The following is a 27,068-nucleotide window of genomic DNA, read 5'->3' as shown; positions in this document are numbered from 1 at the left end:
AAACTTCTGATCAGCTTATTTGTCTGCATCCTCTACACTACAGTCTACGGTTTAAAGCATAGCTCTCAGACCAGCTAGCTCTCAGACAACTGGTCCCATATTCTTAAAGCATCTCATAGTAGGAGTGCTGATACAGCTTCAGTTTTAACTTTTGATCATAATGAATAAAATCACATGAACAAGGGGGACCTGATCCTAGATCAGCATTCCCACTCTGAGATGCTTTATAAATATGACCCCTGACCTCAGTTCAGTTTCTGGTCTGTGGTAAATTGCCTATAGATTGCAGTCATCAATGTCAAGGACACATAGTGATGCGGAAGATTGCCAAATGCATGACGTTTTGTTTCTTTCCACTGATCTTCTCTCATGCTTTACTTTGTGTCAACTGGGTATTTACAAAAAAAAACAAAGCATTTGTGAATGAGTAGTAAACTAATTTGTGTGGAGAATAGAGAAGGAACTAAGAAGTATTCTACAGGAGAGAAGAGAGCGAATGCATTGGTGGACAGCACCTGGTGCTGAAATTAGTTCAAGGAGATTTGTTTCCAGGAATCTTTACCAAAGCTCATCTAGCTATTCACCCGTTTTATGCAACCTACACCATTCTGGAGTGTCAGTTATTTAACTGTGTAAATGAGAAAGAAACACTTTTGTTTTGGTTTTTAAATGGTGTATTTCAAATGTAATTCAAATTTTATTTTTTGCATTCAACTCCACTAGTGGGGGAACGCTTACAGACAGAACTGAAACCATTCCGGTTTCAGGATCATGGACAGCTATGGCTGCGTTTTGTGACTGAGGTTAAATATTTCATATTCTATTTTGTCATCCATTAGGCTACTTGTTGAGCTGACTCTCCTGTCTCTCGAGTCCTCACTATTTTCTAGACTCTTGTTTTAGCTTTCAGAGTAGCTGGATGGCTACTGATCCTGCACCTTCTGAAAACAGACCATTCAGGTGCGTCAGAATGGAACGGTCGCAACTCTAAAGATGTCGCGCACGACACAGCACCTCCAAAAAGTGTTCCAAGAAGAACACGATGGCGACAACTAACCCAGGACCGAGATGACAGTGGACATCAAAAGACAACATCTCTGGCACTTTGCCGCCTAGCAGACACGTAAGCGAAAATCACTGGGCTGACATAGAACCCAGCCCTCATCCGAGAGCCACCACCGGCGGATTCAAGGCGAACGTAAATGCAGGTTGCCGTAAAACGGGTCTACACAAAGGACCAGTGCTGAGCGCAGGCTATAGCAGAGGAGGGGGAAGCGAGACATGTTGCTACAGAAAACTAGCATCTTCATCGGAGAGCCATGGAGAACGCGGCCCCATCAAATCACGGCTTAATCTCCTCCAACACATTAATTGAATGTGAATTACAGATAATCGCGGCGGTAAACCAGCAGCACCACCCACGACACAACATTTAAGAGGTGAACAACGCAAATTAGACCCCAAGTCAATGCATGTTGTGGCAGAGAAACCCCCACGGTGGAGTCGGCCGGTGAAGAAGCGCGTTACCAAAATATGACCAGGGGTGCTTGGACGTGTCTGCAGCAAGAAGACGGCTTCAAAATCTGGCTAGAACCCCGCGAGAACGAAAAGCCATTCACCGACTCAGAGCGGGCCCAGAGATGGCGACTGTCCTTGGCTTCACTCTTGTTTGTAACCATTCTGCTCTCTGATCACTTATGGTTCTGCGCCGAGGCGAAATTGACAAGGACCCGTGATAAGTTTGCATTGACGGACATGGGAGTTTACCCATCTGCAAACCCAATCCCATCATCCAACCTCCATTTAGCACACAGCAGCCTCCGAGAAAACGAATATGCTATTTTTGTAGGGAATTCTACCAAACCTTTGTGGCGACTTGAAACTTGCCATCGCGATAGTTTATCTAAAAACTGCTTTACTTTTGATGACGCCGACCATTTGTGCAAGGACCTTTCGGGAAAAGAAGGGACCCGGACTGTAAATATAAGTGATTTGTACCTTTCCTTTTGTAATTCTTATTCTCTTTTGGATTTGTTTTACGGGTCTACGAGTCCGGACAATTTGAACTGCAGTCTTGACGTGATTATTGATGGCGATGTGGCGAGGTGCAGCCTGTGCGTCCAGGCGTACCAGCGCTACGACCAACACGCCCTGGAGAAATATGAGGAATTTGAGCTTATGACTCAGAAATATGAAACGGATGCATATTCAGTGAGAACATGCATGGATGAATGTAAGGTAGGCTGACGGGGATCGTCCCCCAATCTGTTGGTTTTGCCTAAATAGATGCAGTTTGGTCTCATACAGTCGTCGATCGTCATGGTAACGGATGTCAGATTCAAGGAGATCCTCTGCTCTCTTACCAGAAGGCTCAAACAGGATGAGAAGCATATGGCCTTATAGTCTAAGGTCTTGCATGTGTGTCTTTGGTTGCTTTTTCCACAATTGAGGAGTTTTAAATCGGTTGTGGAATGGAAAAAGGGCAAGGCCTTGAGGTGTCTTAACTTTCCTTCCACAGGCTCCACAATATCACTAGAAATAGGCTATTACTTCCAAGCAAATATCAGCCAGATTTACATGTTAATTCTTTCTGTAAAATATTGATTTAGATATTTTATTTTGTGCTAGGCTAGTATATGGCAAAGACTACAATAGCTACTACTATTTTCCTATTCATGCATCATCCCGCACCGCACCACACGCAGGTGGTGGTCTTTTTTCAGCATTGAGCTGCGCATGCGGTGTAGCGGCCACTCGGTGCCAGGTGTTCCGCCATGGCCACTCCACTCCACATTGAGTACATTTCAATAACGTTAACAGGGCACCGGTGGCTTCCATTCCTAATCCGCTGGAAGGGCCTTTCCCCCCGTCGCATTTGGCACAGCTCGTTATTCGCCTGCTGTATGTAGCCCAGGGCAGTCTTATCAGTCGTAAACTCGACAATGGCGTTGACACAGAATTACGACAGCTGCTCTCTTTTTATCACATAATTTATACCTCAAATATGACTATGTGGCCTGGAGGAAGCTCCGAACCTGTAGTATTGTTTTACACTTCACCGACTGGTTGGTCAAGAGCCATTAAAATAGAGGTCTATGTTTCAGTGTGCCCTTGCCATCTCTATTCGGTAATTGTATGCAACATTCACGAGTAGCCTGCTTGGAAAACATCGTTTATAGTGCATTCGAGGTTTTTGGTGTGAGATTTCCTGTGCCTTTAGAGTTTCAGTATAGAAATGTTGTTTAGTTTTAATCTTATTTTTTTAATAGTCGACAGCCAGACAGCCACCATGGACGTGTGTGAGAGCTGTCCATGGTGCTGAGATCCATCTATAGAAAGGCGACGCTCCAAGCGAATGGCAGCCAGGCGGTCAGTATTCATGAACCAGTCAGTGACAACAAACAAACAAATCATGATAAATCATCACTTAAATAAATGCATTTGCTTGAATATGACTATGATTCTGTATACACACATAGGCTACAGTAGCGCACCTCATTTTATTAATTCACGTGAATGATCAACACAACAGAGGGAGATTGATTCAAAATGTTTTATTCAGCATTGTGGAAATCGTATCAGCATTGTGGAAATCGTAAAGTAGGCCTATATTGTTGTTGGTTGACTGTTGAAGTGTAATGCTCTTTATACTGATGATGCACCAGTAGATTAGATAGGCCTAGCCTACATGATATCCAAAGCCACACAGGGGGGGGGGGGGGGGGGGGGCACAGTGTGGGATCGAGTTGCTCCTAGACACTGATCTTGGGTCAGTTTCACATTTCCCCCACTAATGGTTAAGGCTAGAATTGGGGGGTGGGGGAAATGGGGCACCACCTGAAGTGCTCTATGAAAACAGGTGTCTGTAAACCCGACATATGAGTCATGATAATAGTGTGTGTGTGTGTGGTGCTGAAAAAACAGCTCCCAGCCTCCCACCAATAGGCCAGGAATCACTGTGATGAGGATGCAGTAACAGCCACACTATTTTATGATGATTTTGGCAGGTTACTTTTGGCAGGATGTTTTCGTCCTTGTGGAGCTTACTGTGGTTCGACAATGATGAGGTAACACAACCAAAACATTGGCCTACCTTCATATTTGTTTGATAATTATCAAGGGACATCTCCATCACTACCAAATGTTGGTTAAGATTAGTTCTCTCTTATCAGTATTTACAGTTAATTTGTAAAAAAAAATATATATATACTTTGAATTTCATCCTCTTTTTCTCTCTCATGCTGTCTCAACCGCTCTTCCAGTACTACCTTCATCCCTGGTTTTGACAGGCAGATGACGGATGTTGAGGACATCACTCTAAAACCCAAAGCATTTTTAACTCAAATACATCTAGTAAGTTATACTCAAAGTCAATGAAAAGTCATTATCACTTAAAAATGTTAATATGGCACTGACTCAAAACTAAATGAGAAGTCACACCAATATATATATTTTTAAAGATACAGTATGATAACAAATTAACTTTTTTTCCCAGCATACTCTACTGCAGGTAGATTTTTTGGAATTGTTTTTAATATCTGTGTTTATGCATGTACATTGATTGATTGATTCAATCATTGAATTTTTGCATCGATAAGGGAAATGGTTCTTAACCCTAGCAGTCATTATGATTGCAGGTTGCGGGTGAATACAATTCGTAACTGTTGGATAGATGAATACAGGCTAGATTCCAATAGGAATTACATATCACTTTGCAAGCCAGCATAATGTCATTTACAGTTAGTGTTTCAAAATTCTAGTAAATTTCCCAGGTTTTCCAGAAATCCTGGTTGGAAGATTACTGGAAAAATGTTTGCGAAAGTTTGCAACCCTACTTGTAAACTATGAGTTTAAGGCCACTATATAAGGCCTTCTGATATATGTAGTGGTTCAATTACAATGATAATATTCACCTAGGAACTCACTTGGGGAAGTCCAAAGGACTGAAAATTGATGAATTCAACAACCATGTCTCAGTCACTAACAAATACAGTCATGGGTGGAAACTATACAAATGGATCAAAAAAAGGCAAGGCACACTGGGAAATTGTTAAAATCAAATCAAACTGTATTTGTCGACTACAACAAGTGTAGACTTTACTGTGAAATGCTTACTTACAAGCCCTTCACCAACAGTAAAGTTCAAGAAGAGAAGAAAATATTGACCAAGTAGACTAAAATAAAAAGTAATAATAAAAAGTAACACAATATCGAGGCTAAATACAGTGCCTTGCGAAAGTATTCGGCCCCCTTGAACTTTGCGACCTTTTGCCACATTTCAGGCTTCAAACATAAAGATATAAAACTGTATTGTTTTGTGAAGAATCAACAACAAGTGGGACACAATCATGAAGTGGAACGACATTTATTGGATATTTCAAACTTTTTTAACAAATCAAAAACTGAAAAGTTGGGCGTGCAAAATTATTCAGCCCCTTTACTTTCAGTGCAGCAAACTCTCTCCAGAAGTTCAGTGAGGATCTCTGAATGATCCAATGTTGACCTAAATGACTAATGATGATAAATACAATCCACCTGTTTGTAATCAAGTCTCCGTATAAATGCACCTGCACTGTGATAGTCTCAGAGGTCCGTTAAAAGCGCAGAGAGCATCATGAAGAACAAGGAACACACCAGGCAGGTCCGAGATACTGTTGTGAAGAAGTTTAAAGCCGGATTTGGATACAAAAAGATTTCCCAAGCTTTAAACATCCCAAGGAGCACTGTGCAAGAGATAATATTGAAATGGAAGGAGTATCAGACCACTGCAAATCTACCAAGACCTGGCCGTCCCTCTAAACTTTCAGCTCATACAAGGAGAAGACTGATCAGAGATGCAGCCAAGAGGCCCATGATCACTCTGGATGAACTGCAGAGATCTACAGCTGAGGTGGGAGACTCTGTCCATAGGACAACAATCAGTCGTATATTGCACAAATCTGGCCTTTATGGAAGAGTGGCAAGAAGAAAGCCATTTCTTAAAGATATCCATAAAAAGTGTCATTTAAAGTTTGCCACAAGCCACCTGGGAGACACACCAAACATGTGGAAGAAGGTGCTCTGGTCAGATTAAACCAAAATTGAACTTTTTGGCAACAATGCAAAACGTTATGTTTGGCGTAAAAGCAACACAGCTGAACACACCATTCCCACTGTCAAACATGGTGGTGGCAGCATCATGGTTTGGGCCTGCTTTTCTTCAGCAGGGACAGGGAAGATGGTTAAAATTGATGGGAAGATGGATGGAGCCAAATACAAGACCATTCTGGAAGAAAACCTGATGGAGTCTGCAAAAGACCTGAGACTGGGACGGAGATTTGTCTTCCAACAAGACAATGATCCAAAACATAAAGCAAAATCTACAATGGAATGGTTCAAAAATAAACATATCCAGATGTTAGAATGGCCAAGTCAAAGTCCAGACCTGAATCCAATCGAGAATCTGTGGAAAGAACTGAAAACTGCTGTTCACAAATGCTCTCCATCCAACCTCACTGAGCTCGAGCTGTTTTGCAAGGAGGAATGTGAAAAAAATTCAGTCTCTCGATGTGCAAAACTGATAGAGACATACCCCTAGCGACTTACAGCTGTAATCGCAGCAAAAGGTGGCTCTACAAAGTATTAACTTAAGGGGGCTGAATAATTTTGCACGCCCAATTTTTCAGTTTTTGATTTGTTAAAAAAGTTTGAAATATCCAATAAATGTCGTTCCACTTCATGATTGTGTCCCACTTGTTGTTGATTCTTTACAAAAAAATACAGTTTTATATCTTTATGTTTGAAGCCTGAAATGTGGCAAAAGGTCGCAAAGTTCAAGGGGGCCGAATACTTTCGCAAGGCACTGTATCTCACTGTCCAATTACTGTAAAGTATTACAGAGCTTCAGTATTGGAACAGTTATTCCAACCCCAACAATCATGCTTGCATTCCAAATGGCATCCTATTCCCTATATAGTGCACTGCTTTTGATCAGAGCCCTCAAAAGTAGTGCACTAAGTAGGGAATATGGATTTTTGTGTTGTTTATATCTTTAACTACATTATTTTGCCATAGATTCACTATGTCAGGCTGGTCCTATATCTGTTTGTGCTGGCTTTCCAATTCCTATTGTCAATGTTTGGTGTGACAATGAGAATAGGAGTTGACAAGATAGCGCAAATAGATCTGGGACCAGGCTAGAGTCGCTATGTGTCACAATATAGCGTGCCTGATGCAGTGCGTTCTGTTGGCCAATTGACTGCTGTCACAAGGGGCAGGTTCAAAGAGAGGTCACTCTTCAGAGAGTTGTATGGAAACATCTGGACATACTGTAGATACTTGTGGCTCAGTTGGTAGAGCATGGCGCTTGTGGGTGTGTGTGTCTGTGTGTGTGTGCATGTGTATGTGTGTTGTCAGACAAACAGGTCATGTACAATCAGGGTTGGTAAATTACTTTCTAAATGTAATCAGTAATGTAACTTTTGGATTACCCAAACTCAGTAACATAATCTGATTACATTCCATTACTTTTATGATTGCAGGATAAATCAGTGTTAAAGTTTACATAGCTGGCCATATATGAATGTTACATTTTACTTTATGGGTTGGTGATGTAGACTTCTTCTAACCCATCGCTTTCTACTTGCGAAAATATTAACCGCCTTGGCATTTTTCCTATTTTGTTGCCTTACTTCCTGGAATTAAAATAGATTTTTGGGGGGTTTGTATCATTTGATTTACACAACATGTCTACCACTTTGAAGATGCAAAATATGTTTTGTTGTGAAACAAACAAGAAATAAGACAAAAAAACAGAAAACTTGAGCGTGCATAACTATTCACCCCCCAAGTTAATACTTTCTCCTGGGGTATGTCTCTATAAGCTTGGCACATCTAGCCACTGATATTTTTGCCCATTCTTCAAGGCAAAACTGCTCCAGCTCCTTCAAGTTGGATGGGTTCTGCTGGTGTACAGCAATCTTTAAGTCATACAACAGATTCTCAATTGGATTGAGGTCTGGGCTTTGATTAGGCCATTCCAAGACATTTACATGTTTCACCTTAAACCACTCAAGTGTTGCTTTATCAGTATGCTTAGGGTCATTGTCCTGCTGGAAGGTGAACCTCCGTCCCAGTCTCAAATCTCTGGAAGACTGAAACAGGTTTCCCTTAAATATTCCCTGTATTTAGCACCATCCATCATTCCTTTAATTCTGACCGGTTTCCCAGTCCCTGGCGATGAAACACATCCCCACAGCAAGATGCTGCCACTATCATGATTCACTATGGGGATGGTATTCTCGGGGTGATGCGAAGTGTTGGGTTTGCGTCAGACATAGCATTTTCCTTGATGGCCAAAAAGCTCAATTTTAGTCACATCTGACCAGAGTACCTTCTTCCATATGTTTGGGGAGTCTCCCACATGCCTTTTGGCGAACACCAAACATGTTTGCTTATTCTTTTCTGGCCACTCTTCCGCGACGCCCATCTCAGTGGATTGTACAGCTTAAAGTGGTCCTATGGACAGATACTCCAATCTCTGCTGTGGAGCTTTGCAGCTCCTTCATGGTTATCTTTGGTCTCTTTGTTGCCTCTCTAATGCCCTCCTTTTTAAATATGTTTTTATTTCACCTTTATTTAGCCAGGTAGGAAAGTTGAGAACAAGAGAGGGTTCAGATTGTCTAGTCCGGCTGATTTGTAGGGGTCCAGATTTTGCAGCTCTTTCAGAACATCAGCTATCTGGATTTGGGTGAAAGAGAAATTGTGGGGGCTTGGGCGGGTTGCTGTGGAGGGTGCCGGGCAGTTGACCGGGGTAGGGGTAGCCAGGTGGAAAGCATGGCCAGCCTTAGAAAAATGCTTATTGAAATTCACTGTGGTCAAATCAAATCAAATCAAATGTATTTATATAGCCCTTCGTACATCAGCTGATATCTCAAAGTGCTGTACAGAAACCCAGCCTAAAACCCCAAACAGCAATCAATGCAGGTGTAGAAGCACGGTGGCTAGGAAAAACTCCCTAGAAAGGCCAAAACCTAGGAAGAAACCTAGAGAGGAACCAGGCTATGTGGGGTGGCCAGTCCTCTTCTGGCTGTGCCGGGTGGAGATTATAACAGAACATGGTCAAGATGTTCAAATGTTCATAAATGACCAGCATGGTCGAATAATAATAAGGCAGAACAGTTGAAACTGGAGCAGCAGCACAGTCAGGTGGACTGGGGACAGCAAGGAGTCATCATGTCAGGTATTCCTGGGGCATGGTCCTAGGGCTCAGGTCCTAAGAGAGAGAGAAAGAAAGAGAGAATTAGAGAGAGCATATGTGGGATGGCCAGTCCTCTTCTGGCTGTGCCGGGTGGAGATTATAACAGAACATGGCCAAGATGTTTAAATGTTCATAAATGACCAGCATGGTCGAATAATAATAAGGCAGAACAGTTGAAAGAAACTGGAGCAGCAGCACGGCCAGGTGGACTGGTGACAGCAAGGAGTCATCATGTCAGGTAGTCCTGGAGCATGGTCCTAGGGCTCAGGTCCTCCGAGAGAGAGAAAGAGAGAAAGAGAGAATTAGAGAACGCACACTTCGGTGTCCTGTGTGAATCTAATAGGACAGGAGAAGTACTCCAGATATAACAAACTGACCCTAGCCCCCCGACACATAAACTACTGCAGCATAAATACTGGAGGCTGAGACAGGAGGGGTCAGAAGACACTGTGGCCCCATCCGAGGACACCCCCGGACAGGGCCAAACAGGAAGGATATAACCCCACCCACTTTGCCAAAGCACAGCCCCCACACCACTAGAGGGATATCTTCAACCACCAACTTACCATCCTGAGACAAGGCTGAGTATAGCCCACAAAGACCTCCGCCACGGCACAACCCAAGGGGGGGGGGGGCGCCAACCCAGACAGGATGACCACATCAGTGACTCAACCCACTCAGGTGACGCACCCCCTCCAGGGACGGCATGAGAGAGCCCCAGTAAGCCAGTGACTCAGCCCCCGAAATAGGGTTAGAGGCAGAGAATCCCAGTGGAAAGAGGGGAACCGGCCAGGCAGAGACAGCAAGGGCGGTTCGTTGCTCCAGAGCCTTTCCGTTCACCCTCCCACTCCTGGGCCAGACTACACTCAATCATATGACCCACTGAAGAGATGAGTCTTCAGTAGAGACTTAAAGGTTGAGACCGAGTTTGCGTCTCTGACATGGGTAGGCAGACCGTTCCATAAAAATGGAGCTCTATAGGAGAAAGCCCTGCCTCCAGCTGTTTGCTTAGAAATTCTAGGGACAATTAGGAGGCCTGCGTCTTGTGACCGTAGCGTACGTGTAGGTATGTACGGCAGGACCAAATCAGAGAGATAGGTAGGAGCAAGCCCATGTAATGCTTTGTAGGTTAGCAGTAAAACCTTGAAATCAGCCCTTGCTTTGACAGGAAGCCAGTGTAGAGAGGCTAGCACTGGAGTAATATGATCAAATTTGTTGGTTCTAGTCAGGATTCTAGCAGCCGTATTTAGCACTAACTGAAGTTTATTTAGTGCTTTATCCGGGTAGCCGGAAAGTAGAGCATTGCAGTAGTCTAACCTAGAAGTGACAAAAGCATGGATTAATTTTTCTGCATCATTTTTGGACAGAAAGTTTCTGATTTTTGCAATGTTACGTAGATGGAAAAAAGCTGTCCTTGAAATGGTCTTGATATGTTCTTCAAAAGAGAGATCAGGGTCCAGAGTAACGCCGAGGTCCTTCACAGTTTTATTTGAGACGACTGTACAACCATTAAGATTAATTGTCAGATTCAACAGAAGATCTCTTTGTTTCTTGGGACCTAGAACAAGCATCTCTGTTTTGTCCGAGTTTAAAAGTAGAAAGTTTGCAGCCATCCACTTCCTTATGTCTGAAACACATTCTTCTAGCAAGGGCAATTTTGGGGCTTCACCATGTTTCATTGAAATGTACAGCTGTGTGTCATCCGCATAGCAGTGAAAGTTAACATTATGTTTTCGAATAACATCCCCAAGAGGTAAAACATATAGTGAAAACAATAGTGGTCCTAAAACGGAACCTTGAGGAACACCGAAATTTACAGTTGATTTGTCAGAGGACAAACCATTCACAGAGACAAACTGATATCTTTCCGACAGATAATATCTAAACCAGGCCAGAACTTGTCCATGTAGACCAATTTGGGTTTCCAATCTCTCCAAAAGAATGTGGTGATCGATGGTATCAAAAGCAGCACTAAGGTCTAGGAGCACGAGGACAGATGCAGAGCCTCGGTCCGATGCCATTAAAATGTAATTTACCACCTTCACAAGTGCCGTCTCAGTGCTATGTTGATGTCTAAAACCAGACTGAAGCATTTCGTATACATTGTTTGTCTTCAGGAAGGCAGTGAGTTGTTGCGCAACAGCCTTTTCTAAAATTTTTGAGAGGAATGGAAGATTCGATATAGGCCGATAGTTTTTTATATTTTCTGGGTCAAGGTTTGGCTTTTTCAAGAGAGGCTTTATTACTGCCACTTTTAGTGAGTTTGGTACACATCCGGTGGATAGAGAGCCGTTTATTATGTTCAACATAGGAGGGCCAAGCACAGGAAGCAGTTCTTTCAGTAGTTTAGTTGGAATAGGGTCCAGTATGCAGCTTGAAGGTTTAGAGGCCATGATTATTTTCATCATTGTGTCAAGAGATATAGTACTAAAACACTTGAGCGTCTCTCTTGATCCTAGGTCCTGGCAGAGTTGTGCAGATTCAGGACAACTGAGCTTTGAAGGAATACGCAGATTTAAGGAGGAGTCCGAAATTTGCTTTCTAATAATCATAATCTTTTCCTCAAAGAAGTTCATGAATTTATCACTGCTAAAGTGAAAGTCATCCTCTCTTGGGGAATGCTGCTTTTTAGTTAGCTTTGCGACAGTATCAAAAAGGAATTCCGGATTGTTCTTATTTTCCTCAATTAAGTTAGAAAAATAGGATGATCGAGCAGCAGTGAGGGCTCTTCGATACTGCACGGTACTGTCTTTCCAAGCTAGTCGGAAGACTTCCAGTTTGGTGTGGCGCCATTTCCGTTCCAATTTTCTGGAAGCTTGCTTCAGAGCTCGGGTATTTTCTGTGTACCAGGGAGCTAGTTTCTTATGAGAAATGTTTTTTGTTTTTAGGGGTGCAACTGCATCTAGGGTATTGCGCAAGGTTAAATTGAGTTCCTCAGTTAGGTGGTTAACTGATTTTTGTCCTCTGGCGTCCTTGGGTAGACAGAGGGAATCTGGAAGGACATCAAGGAATCTTTGTGCTGTCTGTGAATTTATAGTACGACTTTTGATGATCCTTGTTTGGGGTCTGAGCAGATTATTTGTTGCAATTGCAAACGTAATAAAATGGTGGTCCGATAGTCCAGGATTATGAGGAAAAACATTAAGATCCACAACATTTATTCCATGGGACAAAACTAGGTCCAGCGTATGACTGTGACAGTGAGTGGGTCCAGAGACATGTTGGACAAAACCCACTGAGTCGATGATGGCTCCGAAAGCCTTTTGGAGTGGGTCTGTGGACTTTTCCATGTGAATATTAAAGTCACCAAAGATTAGAATATTATCCGCTATGACTACAAGGTCCGATAGGAATTCAGGGAACTCAGTGAGGAACGCTGTATATGGCCCAGGAGGCCTGTAAACAGTAGCTATAAAAAGTGATTGAGTAGGCTGCATAGATTTCATGACTAGAAGCTCAAATGACGAAAACGTCATTTTTTTTTTTGTAAATTGAAATTTGCTATCGTAAATGTTAGCAACACCTCCGCCTTTGCGGGATGCACGGGGGATATGGTCACTAGTGTAGCCAGGAGGTGAGGCCTCATTTAACACAGTAAATTCATCAGGCTTAAGCCATGTTTCAGTCAGGCCAATCACATCAAGATTATGATCAGTGATTAGTTCATTGACTATAATTGCCTTTGAAGTAAGGGATCTAACATTAAGTAGCCCTATTTTGAGATGTGAGGTATCCTGATCTCTTTCAATAATGACAGGAATGGAGGTGGTCTTTATCCTAGTGAGATTGCTAAGGCGAACACCGCCATGTTTAGTTTTGCCCAACCTAGGTCGAGGCACAGACACGGTCTGTGGTGACAGTGTTTCCTAGCCTCAGTGCAGTGGGCAGCTGGGAGCTGCTCTTATTCTCCATGGACTTTACAGTGTCCCAGAACTTTTTTGAGTTTGTGGTACAGGATGCAAATTGCAGATCCTTGTCTGGTCTGTGAGTTTTGGTGGGCGGCCCTCTCTTGGCAGGTTTGTTGTGGTGCCATATTCTTTCCATTTTTTAATAATGGATTTAATGGTGCTCCGTGGGATGCTCAAAGTTGAGGATATTTTTTTATAACCCAACCCTGATCTGTACTTCTCCACAACTTTGTCCCTGACCTGTTTGGAAAGCTCCTTGGTCTTCATAGTGCCCCTTGCATAGTGGTGTTGCAGACTCTGGGGCCTTTCAGAACAGGTGTATATATACTGAGATCATGTGACAGATCATATGACACTTAAATAAAGTCCACCTGTGTGCAATGTAACTAATTATGTGTCTTCTGAAGGTAATTGTTTGCACCAGATCTTATCTTTGGGGCTTCACAGCAAAGGGGGTGAATACATATGCACGCACCACTTTTCCATAAAAAAAAAAAAAAGTTAAACAAGTAATTCTTTCATTTCACTTAACCAATTTGGTCTATTTTGTGTATGTCCATTACATGAAATCCAAATAAAAATGTATTTAAATTACAGGTTGTAATGCAACAAAATAGGAAAAACGCCAAGGCACAGTATATGGCTCCTATTGCAGGCTGGTCACTAGAAACACACAACAATTTCAGATATTTGAAAAGGTCCTGAGGTCTTCGATATATGCCGTCCTTTAGTTTGATACTTTCACCAAACCATAGCCCTAACCTTAACCATTCTGAATTAATACCTAAACGTAACCCTTTGAGATGTTTCTGTTTTAACCCTGTAACCACGCGGAATTAATGGGTCAAAAAACGACGTTTATCCAAATACGTCAAATCCCGAAGTGAAACTATGAGATCAAGTTGCCTACTGACTCTTATAGGCCCCGTTCACACTCAAATTGTACAACTGATGTACAAAATGTTTGACAAAATAGTTAAAACGAAGATCTTCTCTGTAACGGTTTCCTCCAGCATCTTCACAAGGTCCTTTGCTGTTGTTCTGGGATTGATTTGCACTTTTCTCACCAAAGTACGTTCATCTCTAGGAGACAGAACACGTCTCCTTCCTGAGCGGTATGACGGCTGCGTGGTCCCATGGTGTTTATACTTGCATAATATTGTTTGTACAGATGAACGTGGTACCTTCAGGCATTTGGAAATTGCTCCTAAGGATGAACCAGACTTGTGGAGGGCTCCAATTTATTTTCTGAGGTCTTGGCTGATTTCTTTTGATTTTCCCACGATGTCAAGCAAAGAGGCACTGAGTTTGAAGATAAGCCTTGAAATACATCCACATATGGCATATTAAATATATGATGCTATTGTTATCATATAGAAACATAATGGAATATTGTACATCATGTTAGCATCAACATACATTATTGTTTAACCTCTCTGATCTACCCATCCCGGATCCGGTATCGTGAATACAGACTCAAGCTCATTACCATTACGCAACGTTAACTATTCATGAAAATCGCAAATGAAATGAAATAAATATGCTAGCTCTCAAGCTTAGCCTTTTGTTAACAACACTGTCATCTCAGATTTTCAAAATATGCTTCTCAACCATAGGAAAACAATCATTTGTGTAACAGTAGCTAGCTAGCGTAGCATTTAGCGTTAGCATTATCGTTAGCATTTAGCAGGCAACACTTTCACAAAAACCAGAAAAGCATTCAAATAAAATAATTTACCTTTGAAGAACTTCAGATGTTTTCAATGAGGAGACTCTGTTAGATAGCAAATGTTCCGTTTTTCCTGAAAGATTATTTGTTTAGGAGAAATCGCTCCGTTTGGTGCGTCACATTTGGCTACCAAAAAAAACCGAAAATCCAGTCATCAATTACGCCGAACTTTTTTCCAAATTAACTCCATAATATCGACTTAAACATGGCAAACGTTGTTTAGAACCAATCCTCAAGGTGTTCTTCACATATCTCTTCGATGATATATCCTTCGTGGAAGTGTGCGTTTCGTTCTGAATCCCAGGACAAAATGACCGCAACTGGAGATTACGCACGAATTTAGATAAAGGCCACCGGGCGGACCCCTGGAAAATGTAGTCTCTTATGGCCAATCTTCCAATGATATGCCTACAAATACGTCACAATGCTGCAGACATCTTGAAGAAACCACAGAAAGCACATGGTCGTTCCTGCTGCATTCACAGCCATATAAGGAGACATTTGAAAACAGAGCTTCAGAGATTCTGCTCATTTCCTGTTAGACGTTTCATCTTGGTTTCGCCTGTAGAATTAGTTATGTGGCACTCACAGATAAAATCTTTGCAGTTTTGGAAACGTTAGACTGTGTTCTTTCCAAAGCTGTCAATTCTATGCATAGTCGAGCATCTTTTCGTGACAAAATATTGCGCTTAAAACGGGCACGTTTTTTTATCCAATAATGAAATAGCGCCCCTATAGGCTTAACAGGTTAATTCAATTTCACATAATTTCGTATTTCATTTTTGATACATGTGATGTTGGTTCAACCTTAATATCTAATGATCATCATCAACAGAGGGAACATATCAGGTGTACGCTAATAAGCTGTAAAAAAATATTTTTTAATTTATAAGACAGTCAATATTCAGACCACTAGGGGTCAATGTTTTTAGATAGGATATCCAGTAACCCTCTCTTTGTAGTAGTAGGATCTCAATGTTACCTCCTCTCCTTGTTAGAGCAACATGCTCAATGCCTGTGTATTTGAGGGAGGAGATGGGATATTTAGCTTCATCAAGGTGAGCTGCTACTGGATAGTCAATGTTCTTACACCTGATTGAGCTGCGGTGTTCAGCTATGCATTGTTTTAATTGTCTTTTCATTTGTCCTACATAGGCTTTTCCACATGAACAGGTGATGAGATAGATTACTCCCTTGGTCTTGCATGATATGATACCCCTAACAGGGATCTTTCGACCTGTATGTGGGTGTCTGAAGAAAGACGTTTCTATGGTGTTATTACGCTGTGCGCATGAGCCACATTTGCAGTTTCCTTTGGGATATGTGTCAAGAGTGTCTGAGTGGGCTCAGGGGGCATGTCAGATCTCACCAAGCTATCTCCAATATTGCGACCACGCTTATAGACCACCAGTAGGGGTTCCTTGAAGAGGTGTGCAATTTTTTTCTTGTCTGATTGCAGAATATGCTAGTGCTTTCTCAGGATTGCTTTCATTTTCTCCGAACCCTTGGTGTACTTACGACAAAGGACGGTTGCATTGTTTTTCTTTTTTGGTTGAGTTTTTAGTAATTCCGCTCTTGGTTTTTGAGATATTTTCATCATTGCCGCGTCAAGAGTTTTGTCCTTGTAGCCTCTCATTTTGAATGTATCTGTCATTTCTTTAGCATTTGCTGTTAAAACCGTTTAACCCTGTATAACTGGCTATATGGTAGACCATTCTTGAGGGGAAGGGGATGCATACTATCCTCACATAGCAAGGTATTGCGATCTGTGGGCTATGTGCATAAGTCTGTGTGGAATGCATCATTCTCTTTGATAATCCATCAATCCAGGTAGGATATCTTTCTCTTTTCAGTCTACATGGTGAATTTGAGGTATTCAGAGCTCTCGTTTAGTAGCGTTTGGAGTTCATTTAGTTCCTACTGACTTCCTTCCCAGAGCACAAAGACATCATCTATGTATCTCTTCCATCAAAGTATTTTACTTTCTAAGGGGTGTGTCTCTGTTTTAAAAAGGAATGCTTCTTCAAATTGTCCCACATACAGGTTTGCATAGTTGGGAGGAAAAGGGGAGCCCATGGCTACACCCCGAATTTGAAGGAACAAGTCTGACTCAAAGACAAGTAGTTATGGGATAATACCAGTTCAGGAAGTTGTAATGCAATGATTGGATGTAGCAAGGGTAGAGTCTTTTGTGACTAGTGTCTTTGACATAAGTGTCTTTTTTGGGGTTACTACATGATTCCATGTATGTCACCCCAAACCATCTCAATTGTGTTCAGGTTGGGTGATTGTGGAGACCAGGTCATCTGATGCAGCACTTCATCACTCTCCAAATAGCCCTTATACAGCCTGGAGGTGTGTTTTGGTCATTGTCCTGTTGAAAAACAAATGATTGCCCCACTTAGTGCAAACCAGATGGGATAGCGTATCGCTGCAGAATGCTGTGGTAGCCATGCTGGTTAAGTGTGCCTTGAATTCAAATAAATCACAGACAGTGTCACCAGGAAAGCACTCCCACACCATCACACATCCTCCTCCATACTTCACGGCGGGGACCACACATGCGGAGATCATCCGTTCACTTACTCTCACAAAGACACAACGATTGAAACCAAAAATCTCAAATTTGGACTCATCAGACCCAATGACAGATTTCCATTGTTTGTGTTTCTTGGCCCAAGCAAGTCTGGTCCTATTATTGGTGCCCTATAGTTGTGGTTTGATTCCAGCAATTCGACCATGAAGGCCTGATTCACACAGTCGCCTCTGAACAGTTGATGTTGAGATGTGTCTGTTACTTGAACTCTGTGAAGCATTTATTTGGGCTGTATTCTAAGGTGCAGTTTACTTTAATGAACTTATCCTCTGCAGCAGAGGTAACTCTGCTTCCATTCCTGTGGTGGTCCTCATGAGAGCCAGTTTCATCATAATGCTTGATGGCTCTTGCGACTGCTCTTGAAACTTTCAAAGTTCTTGACATTTTCCACATTGACTGACTTTCATGTTTTAAAGTAATGATGGACTGTTGTTTCTCTTTGCTTGGTCTTTTACCAAATAGGCTATCTTCTGTATGCCACCCCTACCTTGTCACAACACAACTGATTGGCTCAAACGCAAATTAACTTTTAAGGCACACCTGTTAATTGAATTGCATTCCAGGTGACTACCTTCATGAAGCTGGTTGACATAATGCCAAGAGCTGTGCAAAGCTGTCATCAAGGCAAAGGGTGGCTACTTTAAAGAATCTCAAACATAAAATATATTTGGATTTGTTTAACATTTTTTTGGGTTACTACATGATTCCATGTATGTTATTTCATAGTTTTGATGTCTTCACTACTATTCTACAATGTAGAAAATAGTATAAATATGGAAACACCCTTGAATGAGTAGGTGTGTCCAAACTTTTGACTGGTACTGTACATCACATAATGTATGTTGTGTAAGTAATTTGTGAGCTGTTGACATATTTTCCTCTTGAAAGATAGTAAACATGATCAGTCAGTCCATCCACCCACCCATCCATCTATCCATCCATTAGAATATCTTCGCTCTGAATGTTTATTATAGCTTTACTGTAAGTATTTTTATTGTAAAGTTACAATAAGTAATGCCGAAATTCAAGTTACTCAGTGGTTGGACCACATCATCATGGTGAATGGTAAATCATAAAGATGAAATAACTGAGTGAATGTATTTCAGGGTTTCACTGTTACAGTTTTTTTTTCAATTGCTAACAAGCATCGGTCAATACTGAAGCCACTTTTTAAAATCTCTTCACACAGTCTGCCTTGCCAACATGCACCTTGGCCGAACAGTTAATCTCACCTCCAGAACTCACTCAAACCACCAAAACACTTTATACATATCTCAAAATAAGCTCGTTCGACCATAACATTGGCAACAATTCTCACTCAGAAAGCATACATTGTCACCCATAACACACTGACCTAAAAAACACTAACAACAGGGACCATTACATAAATGATTATCTTTTTTCTTTGAAGTTTGAATGATTTTTCACATAAATAAGTATTTCATGATAGAATAAGAATAACACCTTTTCACTTTATTGACTGTACTAAAGTATATGTAACAAGAATTAATCAATTTGCTTCAGTAGCCTTTAGTTTTTTTCTATATCTTGGCATATAGTAATTTACTTGTGAAAAATAAAAAGTTAAAAAAACAAATTCCTGAAATTCCAGGGCTGCAATAATAATTGCAAAAAAAATTACATCAACAACATGTATAGTCTAACCACCCATACTGTAAAGTACTGTGGGTGTTCTAGTTCTCCCTCTCTCCGGCATTTGGCCACAAGTTCTCATCAACATCACATCTTATGTCTTCTCTGGCGATGCATCTTGGAAAGTATCTTCTGGGATGTCTAATCCAACCCTTGGCAGTCTTCAGGAGAAGTGTCTCCACACCCTGGCAGTCTTCAGGAGAAGTGTCTCCACACCCTGGCAGTCTTCAGGAGAAGTGTCTCCACACCCTGCATTCATGGCATCCAGTAAGGACATATGGTCATGTGGATGGTGGTCATAAACCTTCCACCTCCATGCAGAGAAAAACTCCTCTATGGGGTTTAGGAAGGGGGAGAATGGAGGCAGGAATAGTACTGACATCCTGGGATGTGCAGCAAACCAGTCTGTGACTGCAGCAGAGTGGTGGAATGCCACATTATCCCACACAACAACGATGGCAGGGAGTTTCTTGCCCCTCTCTCCTCCGCTGGCACAAGGCGATTATGCAGGTCATCTAGAAAGTAAATGAGCCCCTCTGTATTTTAGGGGCCAATGAGTGGCTTGTGTAACAGCAAACCATCATTGGACAGTGCTGCACACATTGTGATGTTAGCTCCTCTCTGGCCTGGAACATCTACAGTTGCTCTCTGTCCAATCACATTTCTTCCCCTGCAGTGTTTTTTTTGCCAGGTTGAATCCAGCTTCATCCACAAAGATTAATGTATGTGCAGATTGCCTGGCTTCCATCTCCATTATTCTCCAAAATAGAGTAAATATACAGTTTTACAGTACATTACATTACGCATAGCTGTGTATGTACCCTGTTTGGCAACGAGACTAAAAACAGGACACTTGGGTAGGCTTTCAGCTGAGATTTTCTATAGGTTTCAATATGGTTACTGCAGAAATGCACATTTGCCATCATTCTGTTTTGAATGTATTTTTAACAGTTTTGGAAACAGTGTGTTAGCATTTGAAAAACATGTGCTACAAATATATAGTTTTGCAGGGGGGTGGAGTATGAATGAGAAAAGAGTTAGTGGATTTCGAAGAATGTGGTCATTGAATGTGTTTTGTGTGAAAGCAATGAAAAATGATTCAAAGTTTGGTCCACACACTTCTGTTTCCGCTGACTGCGTGAAGAGTTTTGACAATGTTACTTCAGTTTTAACCAATGCATGTTAGCAATTGATTTTTTAAATTTGTATAATTAAGAGTCTTTTGACGGACCTGTGTGACAATCGAAGTAACATAATAAAAAAATCCCCTTCAAAATCAGTCAATTTAAACCACAGATCATAGGTTCCATCTCAATCCACCACATCCGTCTATGTCGGCCTTTCGCATCTGCGGTGGAAGGTGGCCGAGCGGTGTTGGTCAGACTATGAGACATCCCGAAAATCGGTCTTCTCACGAAAACGACTGTAACGTCCCAACGGTTTGGTATACAAATATGACCACTCTATAGAAATATGAGACTCTCATGAACATGATGGTGTTCTCCCTTTCGACCCCAAAAAGTGTCACAGGACTCGTAAGAAGGTAACCCTTACAAATGAATGGAAGTATGCAACAAACAAAAAAATCCTGATCTTTCTTATATCTCCTCGACATAGGACAGACACTTCAAAACCTTATTCATTATTATGTATTTTTTTTACTGTTCTTTTTTGTCATTTATGAATATGTAATTCAGTACGTTTCTATGGGCTACAGTAGTGAAGACCAAATTCAATATTTTATCAAATAAAAAATAAAAAAAGATACCCAAAGCATTCCTAAAATTCAAAATCATATAGCTAAATGATCCATGGTCAGACCATCGTAAAACAATTCCATACATTAGCTTAGTAGAACCCCCCCCCCCCCCCCCCCTTTCCAGGCTTGTAAGACATATGGCGAATAATTAACCTTTTTATGTTTAATGAAACATATCGACATCATTAATGGCCATAAATGGAACGTTATGAGTATTCATGACTGTGTGTGTTTGTGTGGGCATGACTGTGTGTGTCTTGATGTATGTTTATGATTGTGTGTGTGTGTGCATGTTCATGACTGTGTGTGTGCATGTTCATGACTGTGTGTGTGCATGTTCATGTGTGTGTGTGTGTGTGTGTGTGTGTGTGTATTGTCTGTGTGTGAGCAAGTTCATGACTCTCTGTGTGTGTGTGTGTGTGTGTGGGGGGGGGGGGGGTTCTATCTGTCTGCCCCCTCATGAAATTGTATCTGCATGTTGGAGGGCCTGGACATTATGAGTGAGTATTAGCAGTGAGAGGGGGAGTGAGAAAGAGTGAGAGAGAAAATTAAAATGCTAGTTAGCGTTGCGCGACATTTCTAATTATGTTCATGAATGGAGGGGTCTCTGTTTCACAGGTGTGAACAGGGGCCTTTGTGTCTCTCATTAGCACCAATGCTATCATCTTCTAGGGCCTGGTGGGAGGAGCACAGAGCTCTCTCTCTTAGTCTCTCTTTCTTTGCTCCCACTTTCTCTCTCTCTCTCTCTCTCTCTCTCTCTCTCTGGTTCACTCAAAAAAATACTGGGTTAAAAACAACCCAGTTTGGGTAAATATTGGACAGAACACACGTTGGGTTATTTTGACCCAGCCAGTTGGGTCACTTAGTTGGGTTGTTGGGTAATTGAGCAATGGGTATCCTACGAAACAGATTTGAGGAGGTAGTGAGGTAACTTTGGCCAACTCTGAGTTCAACTCAGGGTAACTGGTCATACAAAAGTGGCAAACCCTTTTCGCCAGGCAACGAATCCTTCATACCTACCCTGCTTTAGGGCAGGCTAACTCACGTCTAACTCCACTTACCCTGAATTAAATTTGACATGTATTCATGGCTGCCAAAGGAAGCCAGGCTTCTCCCAAAAATAGACCAAAAAAGAAAAAAAAACATTAAAAAAATAATTAATTTATCTTTCAACTCTGTGTTTCATAACTTTCTTTCAGTTCGCAAGAGGCTGAATATATCTCACCCTAGAATGAATCAGAGCGAACTAAACAGTAGCCCTGTATCTCGGTATGTGTAGTGTATCTATCTGATGCTTTCTGGTCAGAAAGAGTATGACATTCTTGCCGCCCATACCTTTGAATGCAAGGAAAGCCAACTAGCATTTGGCCTCCCTTGATAGAAACAAATATAACATAAAAGCCAATCAGCTTTGAGCTAAACTGAGCAAGCTCAGCTGTGAATGCTACTATTGCACCAAAACAAAGTGTCAAGGGAAGCCAGTTTGAATTTGGCTTCAGACTAATCACATCACAAGGCAAACGTCAACATTGACAGAAAAAAAATTCAATTGTTGCATCTTGTTGTGTTGTTGTCCACCAGGGGCTAGGTAGGTAGCTACAACCGTCCCTTTCCTAAATTAGCAATGGATGGAGATAGGGATTTGGACTTGTGGTTTTATTTAATTCTCCAACCATAAATCCATACATTGTTCCCCATATGTTTTGTGAACTTCACAGGACAGATGTTGTTCTCCGGTTTTGTAATGAAACAAATATATGGTTGAATTTATTCTGCCACTGAGACTTCTTATTGTCTCGGCCTTAGGCCTACAGATCACACTGTCAAGGCATATGAACTAACAGGTTATAAAGCAAACAACGCAATTATCACAACACACAGGTTGTTATTTGGCTTTTCTTCTTGATTGACTTCCCCAGTGATTTTACCCACGCACTGTTACTGCTGGGCCAGAAGTTGAGGACCAATGAAATTAGATTTCCTCCCTCTTGTGAAGATTGCATCATCATCCCCTTCATTTGTGAAAGATGACAGAGCCAGTATTTTATTAATCAAATGTTTATTTGTGTTTTATTTTTTTTAATGCTAAATACATCACATTACAAATTTAGTGATGACAAAAAGCATTTTAAACTTCAGAAAATTTGATACAACTTAATACAATTATTTTATCAACAGAAGTGGGATTGATAAGCACACCAAAGTCAGCATTAATGATAAGTAATAAAAGACATCACTTCTAAAAGCCTATTTCACACTATAGCTTGCTGAATTTGCTAAATAACATTTGTTTCATTTTGATTTTGGCACAAATGAAAAGGTGGCACTGACTCGCCCATGGATCGATATTTTAGCATTGTCTCAATCAAGAGTTTGGCATTAAACTAGCCATGTGTGAAAAGCATGCACAGTTACAAGCCCGCAAGAGTTAGTGGCAGGCGGACGAGCAATATCCACCATAGCAGAACAAATGAACCCAGAGCTTGAATGTGAAGCTAACTGTAGCTGGTTAGCTTTAGAAAACCCTGAGTAGATCTACAATGAACAAAAATATAAACGCAACATGTAAAGTGTTGGTCCCATGTTTCACGAGCTGAAATAAAATATCTCATATGCACAAAAAGCGTATTTCTCTCAAATGTTTTGCACAAATTTGTTTACATCCCTGTTTGTGAGCATTTCTCTTTTGCCAAGATAATCCTTCCACCTCACGTGTGTGACATATTAAGAAGCTGATTAAACAGCATAATCATTACACCTTGTGATGGGGACAATTAAAGATCACTCTAAAATGTGCAGTTTTGTCCCACAACACCACAGATGTCTCAAGTTTTGAGGGAGCATGCAATTGGCATGCTGACTGCAGGAATGTCCACCAGAGCTGTTGCCTGTTACTATAAGCTGCCTCCATTGTCATTTTAGAGAATTTGGCAGTTCGTTCAAATGGCCTCACAACTGCAGACCAACTGTAACCACGCCAGCCCAGGACCTCCACATCCGGCTTCTTCATCTGCAGGATTGTCTGAGACCAGCCACCTGGACAGCTGATGAAACTGGGCTTGCACAACCAAAGAAATCGTCTCAGGGAAGCTCATCTGCGTGCTCGTCGTCCTCACCAGGGTCTTGACTTGGCTCCAGTTTGGCGTCGTACCTGACTTCAGTGGGCAAATGCTTTCCTTGGATGGACACACTGGCACACTGGAGAAGAGTGCTCTTCGTGGATGAATCCCAGTTTCTACTGTACTGGACAGATGGCAGACAGCGTGTATGGAATCGTGTGGGCGAGCGGTTTGCTCTTGTCAACATTGTGAACAGAGTGCCCCATGTTGGCAGTGGGGTTAAGGTATGGGCAGACATAAGCTATGGACAACACGCAAAATTGCATTTTATTGATGGCAATTTGAAAGCAACAGCATTTTCCAGTTACCGCCATTATCTAGCAATTCCGCACATCTATTGAAGAGGATTGGGACATCATTCCAAAGGACTCAATCAACATCCTGATCAACTATCAACATCCTGATCAACTCTATGCGAAGGAGATGTGTCGCACTGTATGAGGTAAATCGTGGTTGACTGGCTGTCTGATCCACCTGGTTGTCTGATCCACTCCCCTACCTGCATTGTTCTCAAGGGCTAACCATGTTCGGTGTTAATTAGTTTCAGGTACAAACTTGAAGATTTTGGGGAGAGGATATTTTGGCTGCATTCCGGATCCTCAATCATTTTCCAGATGTTTAAATAGCATTGTCTGAGTCAGAACGGCCAATAAGGGCAGGAGCCTATCTACTGTTTTTGACATACATGTACACCCCTGCCCTGGACAGGACGCTAGTCTGTCGTAAGGCCTTTCCTTATCTTTCCATGTATTCAAAAGCACATGACTTGTGAAGGCGAAGTGAGTTTCCAATATTGTTAAACCCATGTGGAAAAAAATGTACAAATCAAACAACCAGAATCCCTCAAGCAAACCGGAAAACAATAGTTAACCTTAGATTACCCTAGATTTTAAGTACACAGGCTCCCATGTTCCCATGTTATGTTAGTATTGTGGAGTAAATACAATGTTGTTGATTCATCGTCAATTTCCTCCCATCACAGCCATTAAACTCTGTAACTGTTTTGAAGTCACCATTCTCCTCACGGTGAAATCCCTGTGCGGTTTCCTCCCTCTCCGGAAACTGAGTTAGGAAGGACGCCTGTACCTCTATAGTGACTTGGTGTATTGATACACCACTCTTCGGGTTGGTACAGTCATACTGTTGACACTTAGGGATTGTGTCTATTTTGGATCTCTTGAAACATGATCCCTGTGAGAGGCCATGTACAAAACTGATGTACAATACAATAGGTTTGTGATATACTGAGTTTCTTTCAAAATGTTGTGCAGATAAACTTTCTGTTTTATCACAAAAATGTCAGTTTATTGTCTTGTTACTTCAATGTTGTATTAACTAAAAGGCATTAAAAAATGTGTCGTCTCACAACCATTGTGTCAAATGTGTTGTACATCAGTTATACAGCCTGAGTGTATATGGGTCCAGAGAGTGACTAGTCACCCTGCATGAGAGAGACAAAGAAATGTTAAGTATAAGCAGGTCAGATCTTGGGGCAAAATGCAACTATAAGTCAGTGGCAATGGTTGTTATATAACTCTTATATGCCTTTTAACCATTCTTATAATTGTGTAACAAAGGTCATTAAATGTGGGACAGTGGTCAGCATTGGGCTATTAATGACCGAAAGTCATGCACTTGTGTAGATTTGCCTGTATGCTCAATAATACACTGTAGGCTATTACTAAGCGAAGGCATATATTCTCAGTCTCTCATTCTCATTGTCTTTCTACGTTTCTTCATTGATCAAACCGCTGTAGATGCTGTGTTGCATGTGTGTGTGTGAAAGAATTTGAGTTTAAATACACCTTTACAACCACATGCTATGTTGTGTGTGTGTATACAGTGGGGAGAACAAGTATTTGATACACTGCCGATTTTGCAGGTTTTCCTACTTACAAAGCACGTAGAGGTCTGTCATTTTTATCATAGGTACACTTCAACTGTGAGAGACGGAATCTAAAACAAAAGTCCAGAAAATCACATTGTATGATTTTTAAGTAATTATTTTGCATTTTTTTGCATGCAATAAGTATTTGATACATCAGAAAAGCAGAACTTAATATTTGGTATATAAACCTTTGTTTGCAATTACAGAGATCATGCGTTTCCTGTAGTTCTTGACCAGGTTTGCACACACTGCAGCAGGTATTTTGGCCCACTCCTCCATACAGACCTTCTCCAGATCCTTCAGGTTTCGGGGCTGTCACTGAGCAATACGGACTTTCAGCTCCCTCCAAAGATTTTCTATTTGGTTTAGGTCTGGAGACAGGCTAGGCCACTCCATGACCTTGAGATGCTTCTTACGGAGCCACTCCTTAGTTTCGGGTCATTGTCATGCTGGAAGACCCAGCCACGACCCATCTTCAATGCTCTTACTGAGGGAAGGAGGTTGTTGGCCAAGATCTCGTGATACATGGCCCCATCCATCCTCCCCTCAATACGGTGCAGTCGTCCTGTCCCCTTTGCAGAAAAGCATCCCCAAAGAATGATGTTTCCAACTCCATGCTTCACAGTTGGGATGGTGTTCTTGGGGTTGAGCAGGGGGACCTTGCGTGCGCTGCAGGATTTTAATCCATGACGGCGTAGTGTGTTACTAATGGTTTTCTTTGAGACTGTGGTCCCAGCTTTGTTCAGGTCATTGACCAGGTCCTGCCGTGTAGTTCTGGGCTGATCCCTCACCTTCCTCATGATCATTGATGCCCCACGAGGTGAGATCTTGCATGGAGCCCCAGACCGAGGGTGATTGACCGTCATCTTGAACTTCTTCCATTTTCTAATAATTGCGCCAACAGTTGTTTCCTTCTCACCAAGCTGCATGCCTATTGTCCTGTAGCCCATCCCAGCCTTGTGCAGGTCTACAATTTTATCCCTGATGTCCTTACACAGCTGTCTGGTCTTGGCCATTGTGGAGAGGTTGGAGTCTGTTCGATTGAGTGTGTGGACAGGTGTCTTTTATACAGGTAAGGAGTTCAAACAGGTGCAGTTAATACAGGTAATGAGTGGAGAACAGGAAGACTTCTTAAAGAAAAACTAACAGGTCTGTGAGAGCCGGAATTCTTACTGGTT

At 41.7% G+C, this 27,068-nt stretch overlaps 1 protein-coding gene across 1 annotated transcript in view; it reads left to right on the top strand.

Annotated features, from left to right (window-relative positions):
* Window positions 1–1,136: 1,136 nt before the first annotated feature.
* The window catches only part of LOC139413130 (NALCN channel auxiliary factor 1-like), a 69,199-nt gene continuing 43,267 nt past the window's right edge, over window positions 1,137–27,068 (top strand). The window contains exon 1 of the mRNA XM_071160214.1: window positions 1,137–2,238. Within this exon, the coding sequence (XP_071016315.1) occupies window positions 1,534–2,238 (705 nt within the window). The 5' untranslated portion in view covers window positions 1,137–1,533. The remainder of the gene's footprint in view (window positions 2,239–27,068) is intronic.

This window comes from Oncorhynchus clarkii, chromosome 7 (genome assembly GCF_045791955.1).
Source record: "Oncorhynchus clarkii lewisi isolate Uvic-CL-2024 chromosome 7, UVic_Ocla_1.0, whole genome shotgun sequence".
Classification (NCBI taxonomy): domain Eukaryota; kingdom Metazoa; phylum Chordata; class Actinopteri; order Salmoniformes; family Salmonidae; genus Oncorhynchus; species Oncorhynchus clarkii.
This window is presented reverse-complemented; position numbering and strand designations above follow the sequence as displayed.